General features: G+C 30.7%; 1 protein-coding gene across 5 annotated transcripts in view; it reads left to right on the top strand.

The window, feature by feature from the left end:
- The window catches only part of LOC127709190 (transmembrane channel-like protein 5), a 293,058-nt gene that overhangs the window by 466 nt on the left and 277,309 nt on the right, over window positions 1-15,283 (top strand). For 4 of the 5 annotated variants that reach the window (XR_007985539.1, XM_052214587.1, XM_052214589.1 and 1 more), the window contains exons 2-9: window positions 6,016-6,119; window positions 6,733-6,921; window positions 7,254-7,479; window positions 9,971-10,070; window positions 11,066-11,362; window positions 12,679-12,833; window positions 13,319-13,469; window positions 15,032-15,190. Coding sequence is in view for 4 of the 5 variants with exons in the window: in XM_052214587.1 (XP_052070547.1) it covers window positions 6,053-6,119; window positions 6,733-6,921; window positions 7,254-7,479; window positions 9,971-10,070; window positions 11,066-11,362; window positions 12,679-12,833; window positions 13,319-13,469; window positions 15,032-15,190 (1,344 nt within the window). In the remaining variant the exon portion in view is untranslated. Of the gene's footprint in view, window positions 1-4,854; window positions 4,950-6,015; window positions 6,120-6,732; window positions 6,922-7,253; window positions 7,480-9,970; window positions 10,071-11,065; window positions 11,363-12,678; window positions 12,834-13,318; window positions 13,470-15,031; window positions 15,191-15,283 lie in introns of those variants that run through there. The other variant, XM_052214588.1, reaches the window with a different exon arrangement.

The following is a 15,283-nucleotide window of genomic DNA, read 5'->3' as shown; positions in this document are numbered from 1 at the left end:
TACATTGAAGACTAATTGCTGGAATGCACGGCTGGGTAAGGAACCGATTAACTATGAATGTAACAATAATATTTGTGTCTACGGTTACATTGCGTTATTGTTACATTAGTTTTGTTGCTTAATTCTTCTATATATACTAGATAATATTAGTAATAATAATAATTATTCAACAAATAGTGTTTAAATAGTTTTAAGTATTAATTGTTTTAATTTGATGTTCTTAAAGATACTACTACAGTTTAGTAGTGCTAAAGGCGAAAAATATAGTTCAATGGTTTGTTGTTAAGAACTTGGGCTGTATTTAACTGCACACACATCCTCATTACTGTCATACTTTGAACAATGGATCATTGGAAAGTGATTCCTATTACCAAATTTGTTATGGGAGAAAAAAAAAACATAAAATCAGTAATGGACGGCAACGAAATCATATTAAAAGACAACATGAAACAACCTCACAAGCTTCCAACAAAAATATTGGACGAAATTATAAACATCGCAAGAGTAAAAAAATATTTTTCACCTGAAGCATGGCAGACATTGAAAGTTTCTTTAACTTCAAAAAGAGATAATGCAGAATGGAATTGTTCAGTATGCAATAAATATCAATTAAAAGTTTTCAAGTTTTATTTTAATACATATTACTACTCCCACATTGCAGTGCATTAATGTAACTATAACGCAATGTAACCGTAGACACACATATTATTGTTACATTGGTAATTAATCGGTTCCTTACCCAACCCTGCATTCCGGCAATTAGTCTCCAATGTAACAATAATTTTTTTATTATTGTTACATTTCCATGTAACCGTAGCCAGTGCCTTGTTAAAATCTGTACTTTGTTGACACAAGCACTTGTTTTTAGAAAATAATAACTTTATATTAAGACATACAGGTGTTTTTTTCCAGACACAAATGCCTGTCAGGCTGTGTATGGAAGGGTAGTATTTACAATGCTGTCAGCTTATGTGACCCACATAAGACTTTGAGTCATTGTGTGTGAGGATAGAATTACTAAACTTCTAATGTTTTCAGTTTTAAATCGGGATAAATGATTGTTTGAATGTTATGTATGATTTTAAAAATAATTATACATGTACATGATTTAAAAAAAATGATATTAAAAGGTGACCAGTCCCCCTTTTTTATGCAAAGTTCAGTAGTTTGATAATAAGACGCACACACCTGAATTATCAATGTTCTTTATAATTTCATAGATCTACAACATTTTGTGCAAATACATGTATTGGTAATTTATTTAAAGACAGGAATTCTGACTTTATAAATGAAATAATCTGTCTAAGCAATGCTAAGAGTTGGATATTATTGTCACATACATTTTAACTATTGGATATTGTCACTTAAAGACCAGACAAACAAATTTCTTTCTCTGAAAACAGTGCTAACATGTCAGTTGGTCTTCCACTATACTTTTCATCAAAACAAATTTTCCATACCAAAAGATCTAATTACAGTGTTGAATTGGTAACCTTTTAGAATAAGTTTATTTAAACGATTGATAAAATTATTTCTGTTTACACGGATTGTATTTTTATCTCTGGGCTCGGTAAACAACATCACCGTAAAATTTAGAATGTGTTATTCCGTTTGAAATAAGTATTCTACAGGTACAGCCAAACTTGCAAACCAAATCTTTGTATCTTTGAAGAATTTAGTAAAGGTTTTAAGTAATTTATGGTAACTAAATCCCTGACTTAATAATTTACCAGTAATACATAAATAACGCTCATTGAAATCCAAAACGTCACTATAGACACAGACATAGCAAACGAGTTAGGATAGGTAAACACTGTTAAAGACGGTGACAACGGAACATCACCGTCCCAAAAAAGGAAAATTTACAATAGGGAAAGAAAAACTTGTCCCTTTTGTCTTAAATTTTTGTGTAGAGTTTCTTGTGTAAATCTGAAATATCTACATCTAGGATAGGACATTTATTGCTGTTTATATTTGATTTATTTTAAGTAAGTTCCCTTGGGTAAATTTCAGTAATATATTTGGAGAATTCTTGATTATTCAACGAAAAAATCATCAAGATAATGGTAAGTGTTGTTGAATTAATCAATTAAATGGAATTTAGATGGGTCTTTATGGAGTTGGCCATAAACTGTGATTCATAACAGTACAGGAACACATCCTCTATTGAAGGGGCATAATTGGTGCCCATAGGAATACCTACAACCAATCGATAAACTTTATTGCTGAAATGTTCATAAATGTTGTCAAGGAGAAAATTTATAGCTGTAATCATCTCATCACACCTCCAGTAAGTATATCTAGCATATTTACCTTTCTTATTAGAGAAAAAGGCATTATATGAGTTGCAGCAAATGAATTTGATTTAAAATAAGATTTATCAAAGGACCATTTAATTAAGTAGGAAAACTTTTGTTTGATAAGATTGTGTGGAAGTGTAGTATAAAGAGTGGAAAAGTCAAAACTGTCAACTGAATTAAAAAGACCATCAACATGATCAAAAGCATGTAATTTACCTAAAACATCCAAAGAATGTTTTACACTACAACAATAGTTAATTCCACTATTTTCATATGTTTTATTACAAAATTTAATGATAAGTTCTTTTAAGTAGTTAAGGAACTTGTTACAAGCACTGAAAGATATTAAAGAAGTAGAACACTTACTAGAAGCTGAGATGAAACTATATTTTGCAGGATTTTTGTGTAGTTTAGGTAACCAATATATAGTGGGGGCCTTCAAATGTTCAGAGGAGGCCTTAAGCTGAGCTGTGGTAGTAACATGATTATTTAATATTTGACTCTTCTGTGGAGCGTACAGCTTTGAATGTAGTTGAATGTATAATTTCATTCTTATAGGACTTCCATGTAGTATTCAGTCATACCACCACTTCATTGGTGGCTTCTTTGTCAACCCGTAGGAGCACAAAACACTTTGCAAGTACTTAAATTTTGTTTTTAGTCCTAGAAATGCCAGGGCGTATTCCTCATTCTTTTATTTATTTCTTAATTATTTTAGAAATGTGATATGTGAATATCAACATTATTCAGACATTTATTTAAATAGGAATCAAGTGACTTTTTGTCAGATTTCTCCTGTTTACTCCACTTTTTACAATAGGATGAAAGAGCATCTGACACTCTTTCAATTAATTTTAAACCATGGCCATATTATGGTCCTTTTTTCAGACTGTTAATAACCTCTTGGTCTTGAATGATGTTGAGGTCCCTGTAATTACATAGCCATAGGGATCATATCTTAACTTCAATGTTTTACAGTCTCATGTTGAAGGAGTATTATTTTCTATACTGACGTCCGATGTAACTGACATATAATTACAAATAAAGTTCTACTGTTTTTTTTATACGAATAAGAAATTATAGGTGTTTATCTTAGCAATTTTTCAGATAAACTTCATATAGATAATCATGGCTGATCAACATTTTATTGGAGTTGAGCCCAATGGAAATAGAAATTGTATTGAAAATTGCATTTTAATTGCTCTCACTCCTTCATTTCTTGTCAGTTTTTTTTATGAAAAAGTTTAAAAGAACAATAAAAAAGCAAATCAGAGTTATTGCCGTTGGACAAATAAAATTAAAAAACAGCTTAGAAAATTGTCATGCTATTCATTAATTAAATTCTAGTCCATAAAATTATGTAAATTGATAAAAAGAACTCATAAATAATCGTTTTGCTCTTACTCCTAAATGATGTGTGCTTCCCACAAAACTGGAAGCAGGAAACACAAATTAAGTGTTGGTTTGACTTGGCAAAGGGTCAAACCAAAGACCTCAGAATCATACCATGAGACTGCTTGGACGGATTATAATATATAACAGAAATTTAGAGAGAATGCTTCTTTCACAAACAGACAACCCATATATATGCAAAATATAAGGGCATTTAAAGAAGTTCTTTATCAGACTATTGATGCTTGCTTTGCTGTTGCATAGTAAGCAGTCTATGTTAAAATGTTTAGCAGAATTATAAGCCCCACTTCATAGCTGCACTTAAGTGACTTTGGATGTAAGGTATACTAGTGTATTTTTACATTGATCAAACATTAAAATGTTGTTGATTACCGGTAATCATGGTTTTGAAGCACTTGCATCCAAATTGATCCAATAGGTCATTGATAAATGTAATTTTATAATAATAATTGTCTGTAATGTCAGTATAAAGCAACATATGTAGCATAAAGTGTATTAAAGTTAAAGTAGCTTGTAACAACTAAAAATAGAAAAACTACTTACAAAAAAATTCATTCTTTCAATTGCTATTTAACCAATATCAACAGATGTACTAACATGCATAACACTGTCTAATCTACACACTGATAAAGTCTAAGGTGACATGAAAGAAAATGGTTGGTTAGTATTTACATATACTGAATAGTTTTGATTACTGTTTCCATTTCACCCTTTTTGATTGGAAATCAGGAAAATGACATGAATTTTTAATGGACTGATTAATTATGACAAATTAATTAGTCTAATTTGTTAAAAAGGTAATGAAATTAACCTGTTGTTTTTCATTACATTAAAATGTAATTTTTTAACAAAATTAATTATTAAAATGAAAGATTGAAATAGAGGATTTCTTAACTAGTGTACATGTATGGTTTAACTTTTTTTTACATTAAGTTTAAACAATACAAGTGTATAATCAAATGACAATTAGATAAAAAAAAAAAGGCAATTCTAGCATTTCAACATTTGTCTTAAAATTTAATACTAATATCTCCTTGAAACAATTTATCATTTATATCCAAATGCAAATCGTGCTATCAAAAGATTTGAAAAAAGTCACAGGTATTTAAAAAACATCACGGAAGTGTATTTGTGTATTGACACAACCCAGGTTTAAATGTGGATTTTAATCGTGACAATTTAATAAACTACTGATTAGAAAAAGTGACTGGACACATTTCACTGTAATGTCCTCATGTAAGTTGATGATGAATTGTAAAAAATGCCACAAGTTCAGTATATGTGGACATTGTATTGTGTTACATATGTACTTAAGATTTTTAAAAATATTTATAACACGACCTAGAGGCATAAAAGATTGTTAACGTGTCCATTATTACTGTTTTTATTGGGTGTTTACAAAATTTACATGTTTGAGTATTGATAGAATGTATCCTTAGTGTATAATGATAGTGGACAGATTATTCTTTACTAATAGGTAAGATTGTAAGCACAAAAATCCATAAAATATAAATATAAAGTTAGTAACAATTTTAAGGATAATTTTTGTATGGTTCATTATGATTCATTTTAAACTTTTAATTTTTATTTGTTGACCCCAAATTATTACATTCGTTCATGTTAGTTTAATCTGGTATTGACCCCTCTCCTTCCTAAATACGGGGATAAAAAATTTGCAGATAATGGAACAATACTCCTCTCTGATTCTAACATTATAAGCAAATTACATTCACCGTTTTCATGCATGTTTCTATAGCTAATCGTAGGTACACATGTTCTTAATCTTTTACATTAAAGGCTCAAATGATCCAATGAACTGTAAATGGTTTGACATTTTGAACTCCTCTTTTATATCCTTAGTGCATTGTAATTTATATATGTATTGATAGATAGTGTGATATCATGGTGATATATGATTCCATTCAGATATTTAAAGGGTAACTTAAAGGTATGTGAATATGCAGTATTAGCAAATTACATTCACCGTTTTCATGCATGTTTCTATAGCTAATTGTAGGTGCACATGTACTTAATCTTTTACATTAAAGGCTCAAATGATCCAATGAATTGTAAATGGTATGACATTTTGATTTCCTCTTTTTTATTCTTAGTGTATTGTACCGGTAATTGATATATGTATTGATAGATAGTTTGATATCATGGTGATATACAATTCCGTTCATATTTAAAGGGTAATTTAAAGGTATGTAAATATTCACTTGTTCGTGGAGAGACCTTGCTTGAAAATATAACCCTTTACAGAATGTATAATGTGTAAATAATAAAGCATATTCTTCCACAGATAAGGCAATGTGATTAAGTTCGGAGTAAAAGACAAAATGTCAAGAGACCCACGTGGTGATCCATCCCGGACCAGGCGGGGTGAAGCCGTGGAAATGTCTCAAAGTAAGTAAAATATTTGTATAGACCTTTGACCTTGATATTTCATACTGGATCCCATGTCAAATTAGATGAAGTTGTTGCATTGTGGGTACCACTTGATAAAGGTACAATGTACATTTAAATGAAACTGTCATATTGCCATTCCACTTTTCTGCAACAACCCATTGTAACACTCATCTACACCCTAAATACGATTTGATAATACCAGTCGAAAATAAATATTTATAGATCTAGAGACATATACCAGACCATGTCCTATAAATAACATGAATAAATTCAAGTTGAAGATAATGAAAAAGGGTCCTTATTATGTGTCAGGTGAAAATTTATATTAACTTTAATCTTTTATTCATTTTGAAAATGTCAATCAAAATATATCTAGAGCTAAGACTGATGTTATTAGAAATAATAATATTAGATTTAATGTAAATTTAGTATTGGTTCCTTGGTAACTGTATTTCTTTTTAATTTTGATTAGTAACTAGTTTACAGGTTGTTGGGTTGTAACATTTAAAATAAACATTCAGGTGTAATCTTAAGAATATATTTGTGAATATAATAGTATACTGATGAGAAATTTTTTTTACTATGACAAAGAATATTATGTCTTCCTCAGTTAACCCAGGATATTTAGATGACAGCATGGGAAGAGATGCAAATCATCAAATAATAAATATGGATGGGAGAATTCCATTAGATAGGCGACACTCAGATGGTGGTACAGGGAGTGGGCATAGCTGGGCAAGATATGGATCAGCAAGAGATGCTGCTGAGCTTATTAGTGAATTACCTAGCAGGCAACTTGGTAAGGAATATTTGAATTATTATTTTTTCTCACTTTAAAATCATACATTTCAGTATTTACTCTTCTCATATTTGTTTAATTTGTGTATTTTATTTTCATGAAAAGCCAGTTAAAGGGAAATATTTTTTACATAATTTGAATCTCAGTATTTAACTTATCAAGATTTCAGTCAGTATATGGTTAAGGAAATTGTAGTTCTATGTTTAGAATCTTTCCTGATACTAGTAAATGGACACATTTCTAGACCAAACTATGGGTCTAATGGACCTTTTGAGTGACTGCAATACATGTACATGTAATGGCATTTAATTTGATTATTGTTCTTTTTAAAGATCGACTGGTTAGTGACACAGGTAAATCTATCAGGGCAAGGCGTAAGAGTCAAAAGACACCATTACATGGGTCTCTACGTGGATACCCCAATAGACCAACAAATGATCTGACAGATTCCATGGCAAGGAATGAAGAACTGATGGATGAATTGGATGGAGATATCAGAACAAATGAAGTCCTCAGGGGAATGTCATCACATCATCTTTCAGACAAAAGACAGATTAAGTAAATCAACATTTCTGTATTAGAAGTACATATACTTCCAAATTTTGGCTATTTAAACCCTGTCACTTTGAAATAGAATGGATGCATTTACTCATTGAATTAGCAATCATTTTGCTTGTATGAACAAACAATTATGTTGACTTCATCTATCCAAAATAAACCACTTAACACAATTTATGATACATAAAAAGTACAACAGGATTTACCAAAAATATAGTATTACAAACCACACCAACTACCTAACAATGGCAAGGTTAAACTTGTTTTGTGTGTACAAAACCTAATCCTTTGCCTATCTAGAATATATGTCATAAAAGTCAAATACACAACAAAACAAAAATACCTGCACTAACTTGAACAAAGAAATGAAATAGCACATAATTTGGGAAGAATTTATATTTTTAATATATTTGGTTTGTTAAATGGTTTTTCTGTGTTGTTGAATTTGTTATAAAAAGAGTCTTTTTTGGAGTAGTGAATATCATATATATTTGCAATGTTATGTTGTTTTTTAATACCAAAATAAAATCAATTCTGTGAGTTAAATGATTTAACATATACTGTAGATTCATTATCATTTCTCGGGATACCAATTTTTGTGGATTTCATGGGTATGGTGAACAACGAATTTAAATGTTCAACGAATAACTAATTTTTATACAACTGTTAAAAATTTTTTGGGATCGTATAATGGTATGATGTCGTCGTCTGCGTCATCGTTCGAAGACACATTGGTTTCCGGACAATAACTTTAGTTGAAGTGAATGGATCTCTATGAAATTTTGTAAGAAGGTTCAATACCACAAAAGGAAAGTTGGGATTAATTTTGGGGATGATGGTCCCAACCGTTTAGGAATTAGGGGCCAAAAAGGGGCCCAAAACAAGCATTTTTCTAGTTTCAGGATAATAACTTGTGTATAAGTATTTCGATTGCTTTGAAATTGTACCACAATGTTTAATACCACAAGTAGAAGGTTGGGATTCATTTTAGGGGTTATGGGGCCAACAGTTTAGGAATTAAGGGCCAAAAAGGGGCCAAAAAGAAGCATTTTTCTAGTTTCCAGACAATAACTTGTGTGTAAATGTATGGATTTCTCTGACATTGTACCACAAGGTTCCATATAACAAAGGGAAGGCTGTGATTGAGTTTGGGGTTAATTGCCCCAAACATGTAGGAATTAGGGGCCAAAAAAGTGCCAAAAACAAGCATTTTTCTAGTTTCCAGACAATAACTTGTGTGTAAGTGTATGGATCTCTCTGAAATTGTACTACAAGGTTCCATACTACAAAGGAAAGGCTGGGATTGAGTTTTGGGGTTAATACTCCAAGGGGGGTTTCAAAAAGTGGGGGGGGGGGATTTTTTTCCCAATTTTTTTAAGGGATTCATATTTTTTTTTCAAAATTTTTAAAATATCGAATTTTTAAAAAGTTTCAAGAAGAAATCTTCAATTGCACAGTATTGCCCAATGGATTTATAAGATCTTTGACCACATTTATTTTGTGTCAGAAACCTATATTACATGTATGTCAAAAATTTGATAACAATCCAAATTCAGACAGTATCAAGCTTGAATATTGTGTCCAAATTTGCCCCAACTGTTCAGGGTTCGACCTCTGCGGTCGTATCAGGCTGTGCTCAGCGAAGCATTTTATTTATAAGCTTATATGAAGACTTTGGCAAAACCACGAAATCAAATATCCAGGAAAATGAATGAATCCACAGTATTTAAAAAAATATTTTTGCTTTTAATTGATTATGATTTTTTAAAATGCTTTGTTGTCTACCGGGCAACGCGTTGTGGGGGACATAGAAATACTGGGCGTCCGTCCAGTCTTGTTAACGCTCAGATGTGCACAATTCTTGCCAGATTTTTATGAAACTTATATCATAGGTTTATATTTGCAATGTCTTGGATAAGTTGGAAAATCAGTGCCAATCAATTATTTTTAAAGAGTTATGCCACTTAGAAACATTAATTTTTTGGAAAATTGCATTGTGAGCGCTCTCATGTGTACAATTCTTGCCAGATTTTTATGAAACTTATATCATAGGTTTATATCAGCAATGTCTTGGACGAGTTCGAAAATCATGCCGATCAATTATTTTTAAAAGAGTCATGTCCCTTGGAAATATTAATTATATGGAAAATTGCATTGTTAGCACTCTCATATGTACAATTTTTTCCAGAATTTTATGAAACTTATATCATAGGTTTATTTCAGCAATGTCTTTGACACTTTTGAAAATAAGTGCTGATCAAATATTTTTAAAGAGTTATGCCCCTTGGAAAATTAATTATAACAGAAATCGCATTGCATTTGCTCTGAAGCCTTTATTTCTCTAAGATACATGTATTTATAAATTGTTTTAAAGAACAAAAAAAAAGTGTTTTTTTTAGTTATTGCCCTTGTACCTTGGATAGATAAAATATGTGCAACGCGGGGGACATTGGAACTCTGTTCTTTTATTTTTTTTAATTTCCTTCTTTAGACATGATGTATCAGAAAAGAGAAAAGAAAGAACATTAAGCAGGAAAAAACACCATAAAAAATTAGGAACATGGAAACATATGAAATACAGAATTGGCATGGTAAGTTTTACTTTTTAGCTCACCTGGCCTAATTGGAGTTATTGCTCTTTAATGACGATTTTTACCAATATTTTACGTTTTTGCCTGTTATCTTGAAAATTATAAAAGATAGATACCAGTAGACACTTTAAATAGCAAAGACTCATTATAGGAGTGATTGCCCTTAGATGACAATTTTTTTACCCTTTTTTGTATTTTGGGCAAAAATTAAAGAAGGTAGACAGAAACTTGAAACAGAAAAATGACCAGCAATACAAGATCAACAAAAAATATTTTTGTCATGAATTCTATTCTTGTCCACAATGTTGGAGAGTGTCCATGGTTAAAGATGCACATAGACCTAGGTGAGCGACACAGGCTCTGTAGAGCTTCTAGTTATGTGTTTGTACTAAAATATTATGCCGTTATGTTATTGTACATGTCTGGTAGCAGGGTTTCTCTGTGTGATTTTGACCTCCATTTTATTTTTAAAAGGACTATAGGTCAAATTTTTCCTCTAGGCTTAACTACTATTACAGATTAAGAAATTTCTAAATCTAGACTGCGGAAAATTATTCTATAGTGGTTATATCTTACCCCTCATTGATTGTTGTTGTATATTGTTTGGTAGCTGTAGTAGCATATATTGCGAGTTCAACCAGAATCTTAAAACTTCAAAAGAGAGTTGCCAGAATAATAATAGATTTTTCACTCTTTCTGAGTTGTTATTCAAACAATTAAGCTCGATGCCTGTTGAACAGAGAATAAGATATTACAAGTTTGTATTCAAAAATATGGATGCCCCATTATATCTAACCAGAAATTTCATTATGTTTCAGGCAGTAATCCATACTCCTTGAGTAATGCTGTCCTTAGTTAATAAATATAGAGCACATGCTTTTAAACCTATTGAAAGAATTACTGAGTCATTTTAATATATGGATGTCTTGTCATGTGCTCTATGTAAATTTTTTGGATGTGTATGCTTTGCCAAATTTGTCTTCTTTTTTTTGTAGACATGGATACATTTCAAGAACAACATGAAAGAATTTGGATATTCATTAGAGTTATGGAAAAGTTTAATGAAGAAGGTTGAAGGACATTTTGGCACAGGTGTAACATCATATTTCCTGTTTCTAAAGTGGATCTTTCTGCTGAATATACCTGTGTTCATATTGACGTTTGGATTTGTAGTGTTACCGCAAATTTTATTCCGCTACAACCCACCAGCAACAATAGTAACTAATAACAATAATACCAATGTCACATCATATCATGTGTCATTCTCTGGGGAAGAACTTCTAACTGGAGGTGTAAGTATATAATTACTTCTCTTTAAAGTTCCATATTTTATGACAGGGTATTTAGAAAAATATAAAAAAATACTTTACTAGCTGTATTGAATTTACTGAAGGAATTGTACAGTAATTTAGGCAGATTTGAATGGAATGAAATGAGCTAACTAATGTTTGCCGCTTGATACAAATGTAGGAAAAAACAAATAAAAGTTTTCATTAAATATGTTAAATAATGTTATGTACATACTGTTGTATAAGCATCTGATTAAAAAGATTTGTGAACTCTTACTGTTAGGTCATTCTTCACAGTATTTAGAGAAACACTGATTTGATAATTGTCTCACCTAGACCAAGTCGAAAAAGCAAGACTTAAGGATCTGTTTCTGGTGGCATCGGTGGCGGCGGCAGGGGATTCAACAATGTAGTAGTTTGTGATTAGGTCATTATATGGGGAATCACTATAGGTAGGTTAATGATAGTTGGTATGCAGTTGTATAAGCATTGGCAGATCTCATTTACATGGAGATTATTTGTCTCCCCCCTTTCCCCCTTCTGTCATGGTTCATTGACTTTGAATGTTTTGCATTATTTACATGTTAATGTTTGTCATTAGATCAGTTTAAGATGAACAACTAATGTTAAGTCAATGACATTTGGTATACAGTTGTATTGGCATTTGCAAATCTCATTTTCATGGAGATTATATAGCCCCACCCCCTCATCATGGTTCATTGACTTTGAAACTGTTACGTACCCAGTACTTACAAGTTAAAGTTTGTGTTTAGGTTAGTTTAAAGGGAACCACTTATGATAATTCAATGGTTTTTGGTATGCAGTTTTATAAGCATTAGCATTTCACATTTCCATGGAGGTTATTTGGCTATGCACTTTCAGTCATGATTCATTGACTTTGAATGATTTGCATAGTTTACATGTTTAAATATTGCCATTTTGATTTCAACATTTGCATTATACCATCAAAAGTACAAAGTGCGAGGCATATATCTGTGTCAACAGTTTATTATATATTTTATAATGAGATAAGTTGGAAAAGTTTGTTGTAATTGATATCAACTCCCTTATAAGACAACATGTTGCTACTCAAGAATATAAACCTTATAATAGTTCAGTGGAATAGTTCTAACTTAAAAAAGAATTATATTATTGGATTGTTACCTTTAAGAATTTGGATAAATTCTAATTCATTGAATACACAAGGCTCTTGATCTAGGTGCAGGTCTTGGGTAAAAAAAAACAGTCAGTGGTTAACAGATATGAAATGAGAACTTTTGTATTCTTATAAGTTATAAGTAAAATAGATTTTATTTCAGGGTTGGTTTAATGACACAGAACTATACTATGGATACTACACCAATGAACAAGTTGCAGTGCCTTTAAGTAACAACATTAAATATGACATGAAATATGCCTACCTGTTTACCTGTGGAGGCTATTATATACTTTGTCTATTTATATTAGCTTTCAGGTAAGTGTAACTTATTTTCTTATCTTGCATAATCTTGCCTTATTGATTTCCAAATTTCGGCTGAAGTTATTTTTGACTAAAATAAGGGATTTGTTATTCTGCCTCAAATTAATTAAAAACTGACTTGACTTCAAGAATTTCATAACTTACAGTTGTGTGGTAACACTTTTATTTTTGTAAAGATGTCATATGTTTGCTACATAAGAAGAATTTTCAAATATTTGTGAAGTATGATGGTGTTTGGAGATGATTAACTCTTTAATGCTTAAAAAGATGGATATTAATGAAAAATTAAAGTCTATTTTTGTATTTCTTATTTGTTATGGTAGTATGTTGTTTATCCTTAAAATCAGTGAAGATCATTTGTATGTTTTATACTCTGCTGTACCTCAAACTTTGACGATACTTATGATATTTATTATTTAATTGTATAATTTCTGTATGACTATACCGTAATTGTATTGATTTGATCTGACTTCTTTTAGCATATCTAAATCGTACAAGAAGAATTATGTTGAAGGCAGTAGTACAACAAGTTTTTACAATGTCACTCGAGTACTTTGTGGCTGGGATTATAACATCACCTCAAAACAAGCCAGTGATCTTAAACATAAGAGTTTTTATAACGAAATGAAGGTAAGCTTTAGTAAAAACTGTCATAAAATAAAACTTTATTGAATAATAAGTATGATACACTAGTGACTCTTTTCACATTTTTTTATTAGAATTGATCGTAAGTTACAATTTTATGTATATTACTTACAAGTATTTTTACCCTAAGATTTTTTGTGAAAAGAGCCACAGTTAGACTGTTATTTGAAAATTACAGACAAAGCATTTTTAAGAATATTACAAAAAAAAACATTTATTACTTTAATCAACATAATTGATATGTCTCAATAATGAAATAATTATAGAATAACTAATCCAAAAATTTCAAGTGCAGAAAAAAATTCAAAGAGTGATCAAACAGCACATTAATTCATGAATGTGTGAGCGCATGAGTTAATTATAGTATTGTTTGGTCACGAGTTGATCATTTTTTCAATATTTTAATTCTTGGATAAGTTATTCTTTTTATTACATTGACCATGGAATTCTTAATGGAAATAAAGTAGAAAATAAAAGGAACTATATCTTTTTTTAAGCATTCTCAAGTGTTGATGTAACTTCATCGACAAAACCCATGTGAAATTAACGGTTTTTATTTCACTTAGAAATCACAGTAATTTATTGCAACCAATGTAATAATACTTGATATATATACATATATATATATCAAAGAGAAACAGAAGATTCTAAATGAATAAAGGTGAGGTCTCTATACTTGGTTTCATTGAAAAACTATCACCAAGGACAAACCAGGATATTGTTTCCCTTTTCAAGCCTCAGTTTCTTTCTATTTAAGCCAAATAAGCACATGCACAAAGTAAACTTTTGAATACACATCCTCAATGGAATTCGGTACATCAGGTGCTTGTAAACATTGACTGTTAGGACAACAGTTTAAAATAAAATGAGACCTTGGCTTGATAAATAGGTAAGAAGAAAATAAATCCATCCAACTTATACCCTCTGAGAAACCTGTTATGTGCATAAAGGGGAAATCCTCCATTCCAACCATAGGATGTCCCACTTCTCGTATGCAAATTACGTTGACTTGTCCACATGTGATTAAGGTGATCAAGCTCCTTGATTAGATTTTATACTTAAATCACCCATACCTTTAAATAACTGAAACATATGTTTTCAGTTGAGCAGAATAATGTGTAAATTAGCTCACACCAGTTCCTCGATAATAAAAAAGGGGGAGGTGGGGTTAATTTGTAGATCATAAAATATTAAGAGAGAAATTATAATATTATATTGTGCTTTAGTGTTTATTTCAATTTATTTTTATTATTACCATTTGCCAGAAAGTTTTCTTGTGAATTTACAATCAATATCAGCCTTGCAGAAATCATCAAGAGATATAAATTAAAACTCTTGTATATGTTACAACTGTTTTGGGATTTTAAGTTTTACCTTTAATGAACTTGGGACTAATTATTAACAGTTTCTTATTCTGGTGGAAGTAAGCTGTCAACATGAAGAGGAGAAACTTGAAAACCTGGATTGCATTTAATGATAAGATTTGTTTAGCGCTAACTTATATTTGTTATGTCTCTTACATTACTGTTATCTTATTTTTTATTTAGGAATATTTAGCTGGAAAAGGGAAGAAGAAAAAGGAAAAAGAATTATCAGACAGTTGTAAATGGTTCTTTATCCGGGTTTTAACAAATTTAATAGTGCTTGGAATGATAGGTGGTTCTGGATATTTGATATATTATATCCTGGACAAAAACTTGTCAGAGGTAGGTATTCCTTTGTGTTTATAAAAGTAACAAAGTTATTACAAGTCAAAACCAGAATAGAAGCTAACAATAACAGTAACATAAGTTATTCAA

Source organism: Mytilus californianus, unplaced genomic scaffold, assembly GCF_021869535.1.
Source record: "Mytilus californianus isolate M0D057914Y unplaced genomic scaffold, xbMytCali1.0.p SCAF_7, whole genome shotgun sequence".
NCBI lineage: Eukaryota > Metazoa > Mollusca > Bivalvia > Mytilida > Mytilidae > Mytilus > Mytilus californianus.
This window is presented reverse-complemented; position numbering and strand designations above follow the sequence as displayed.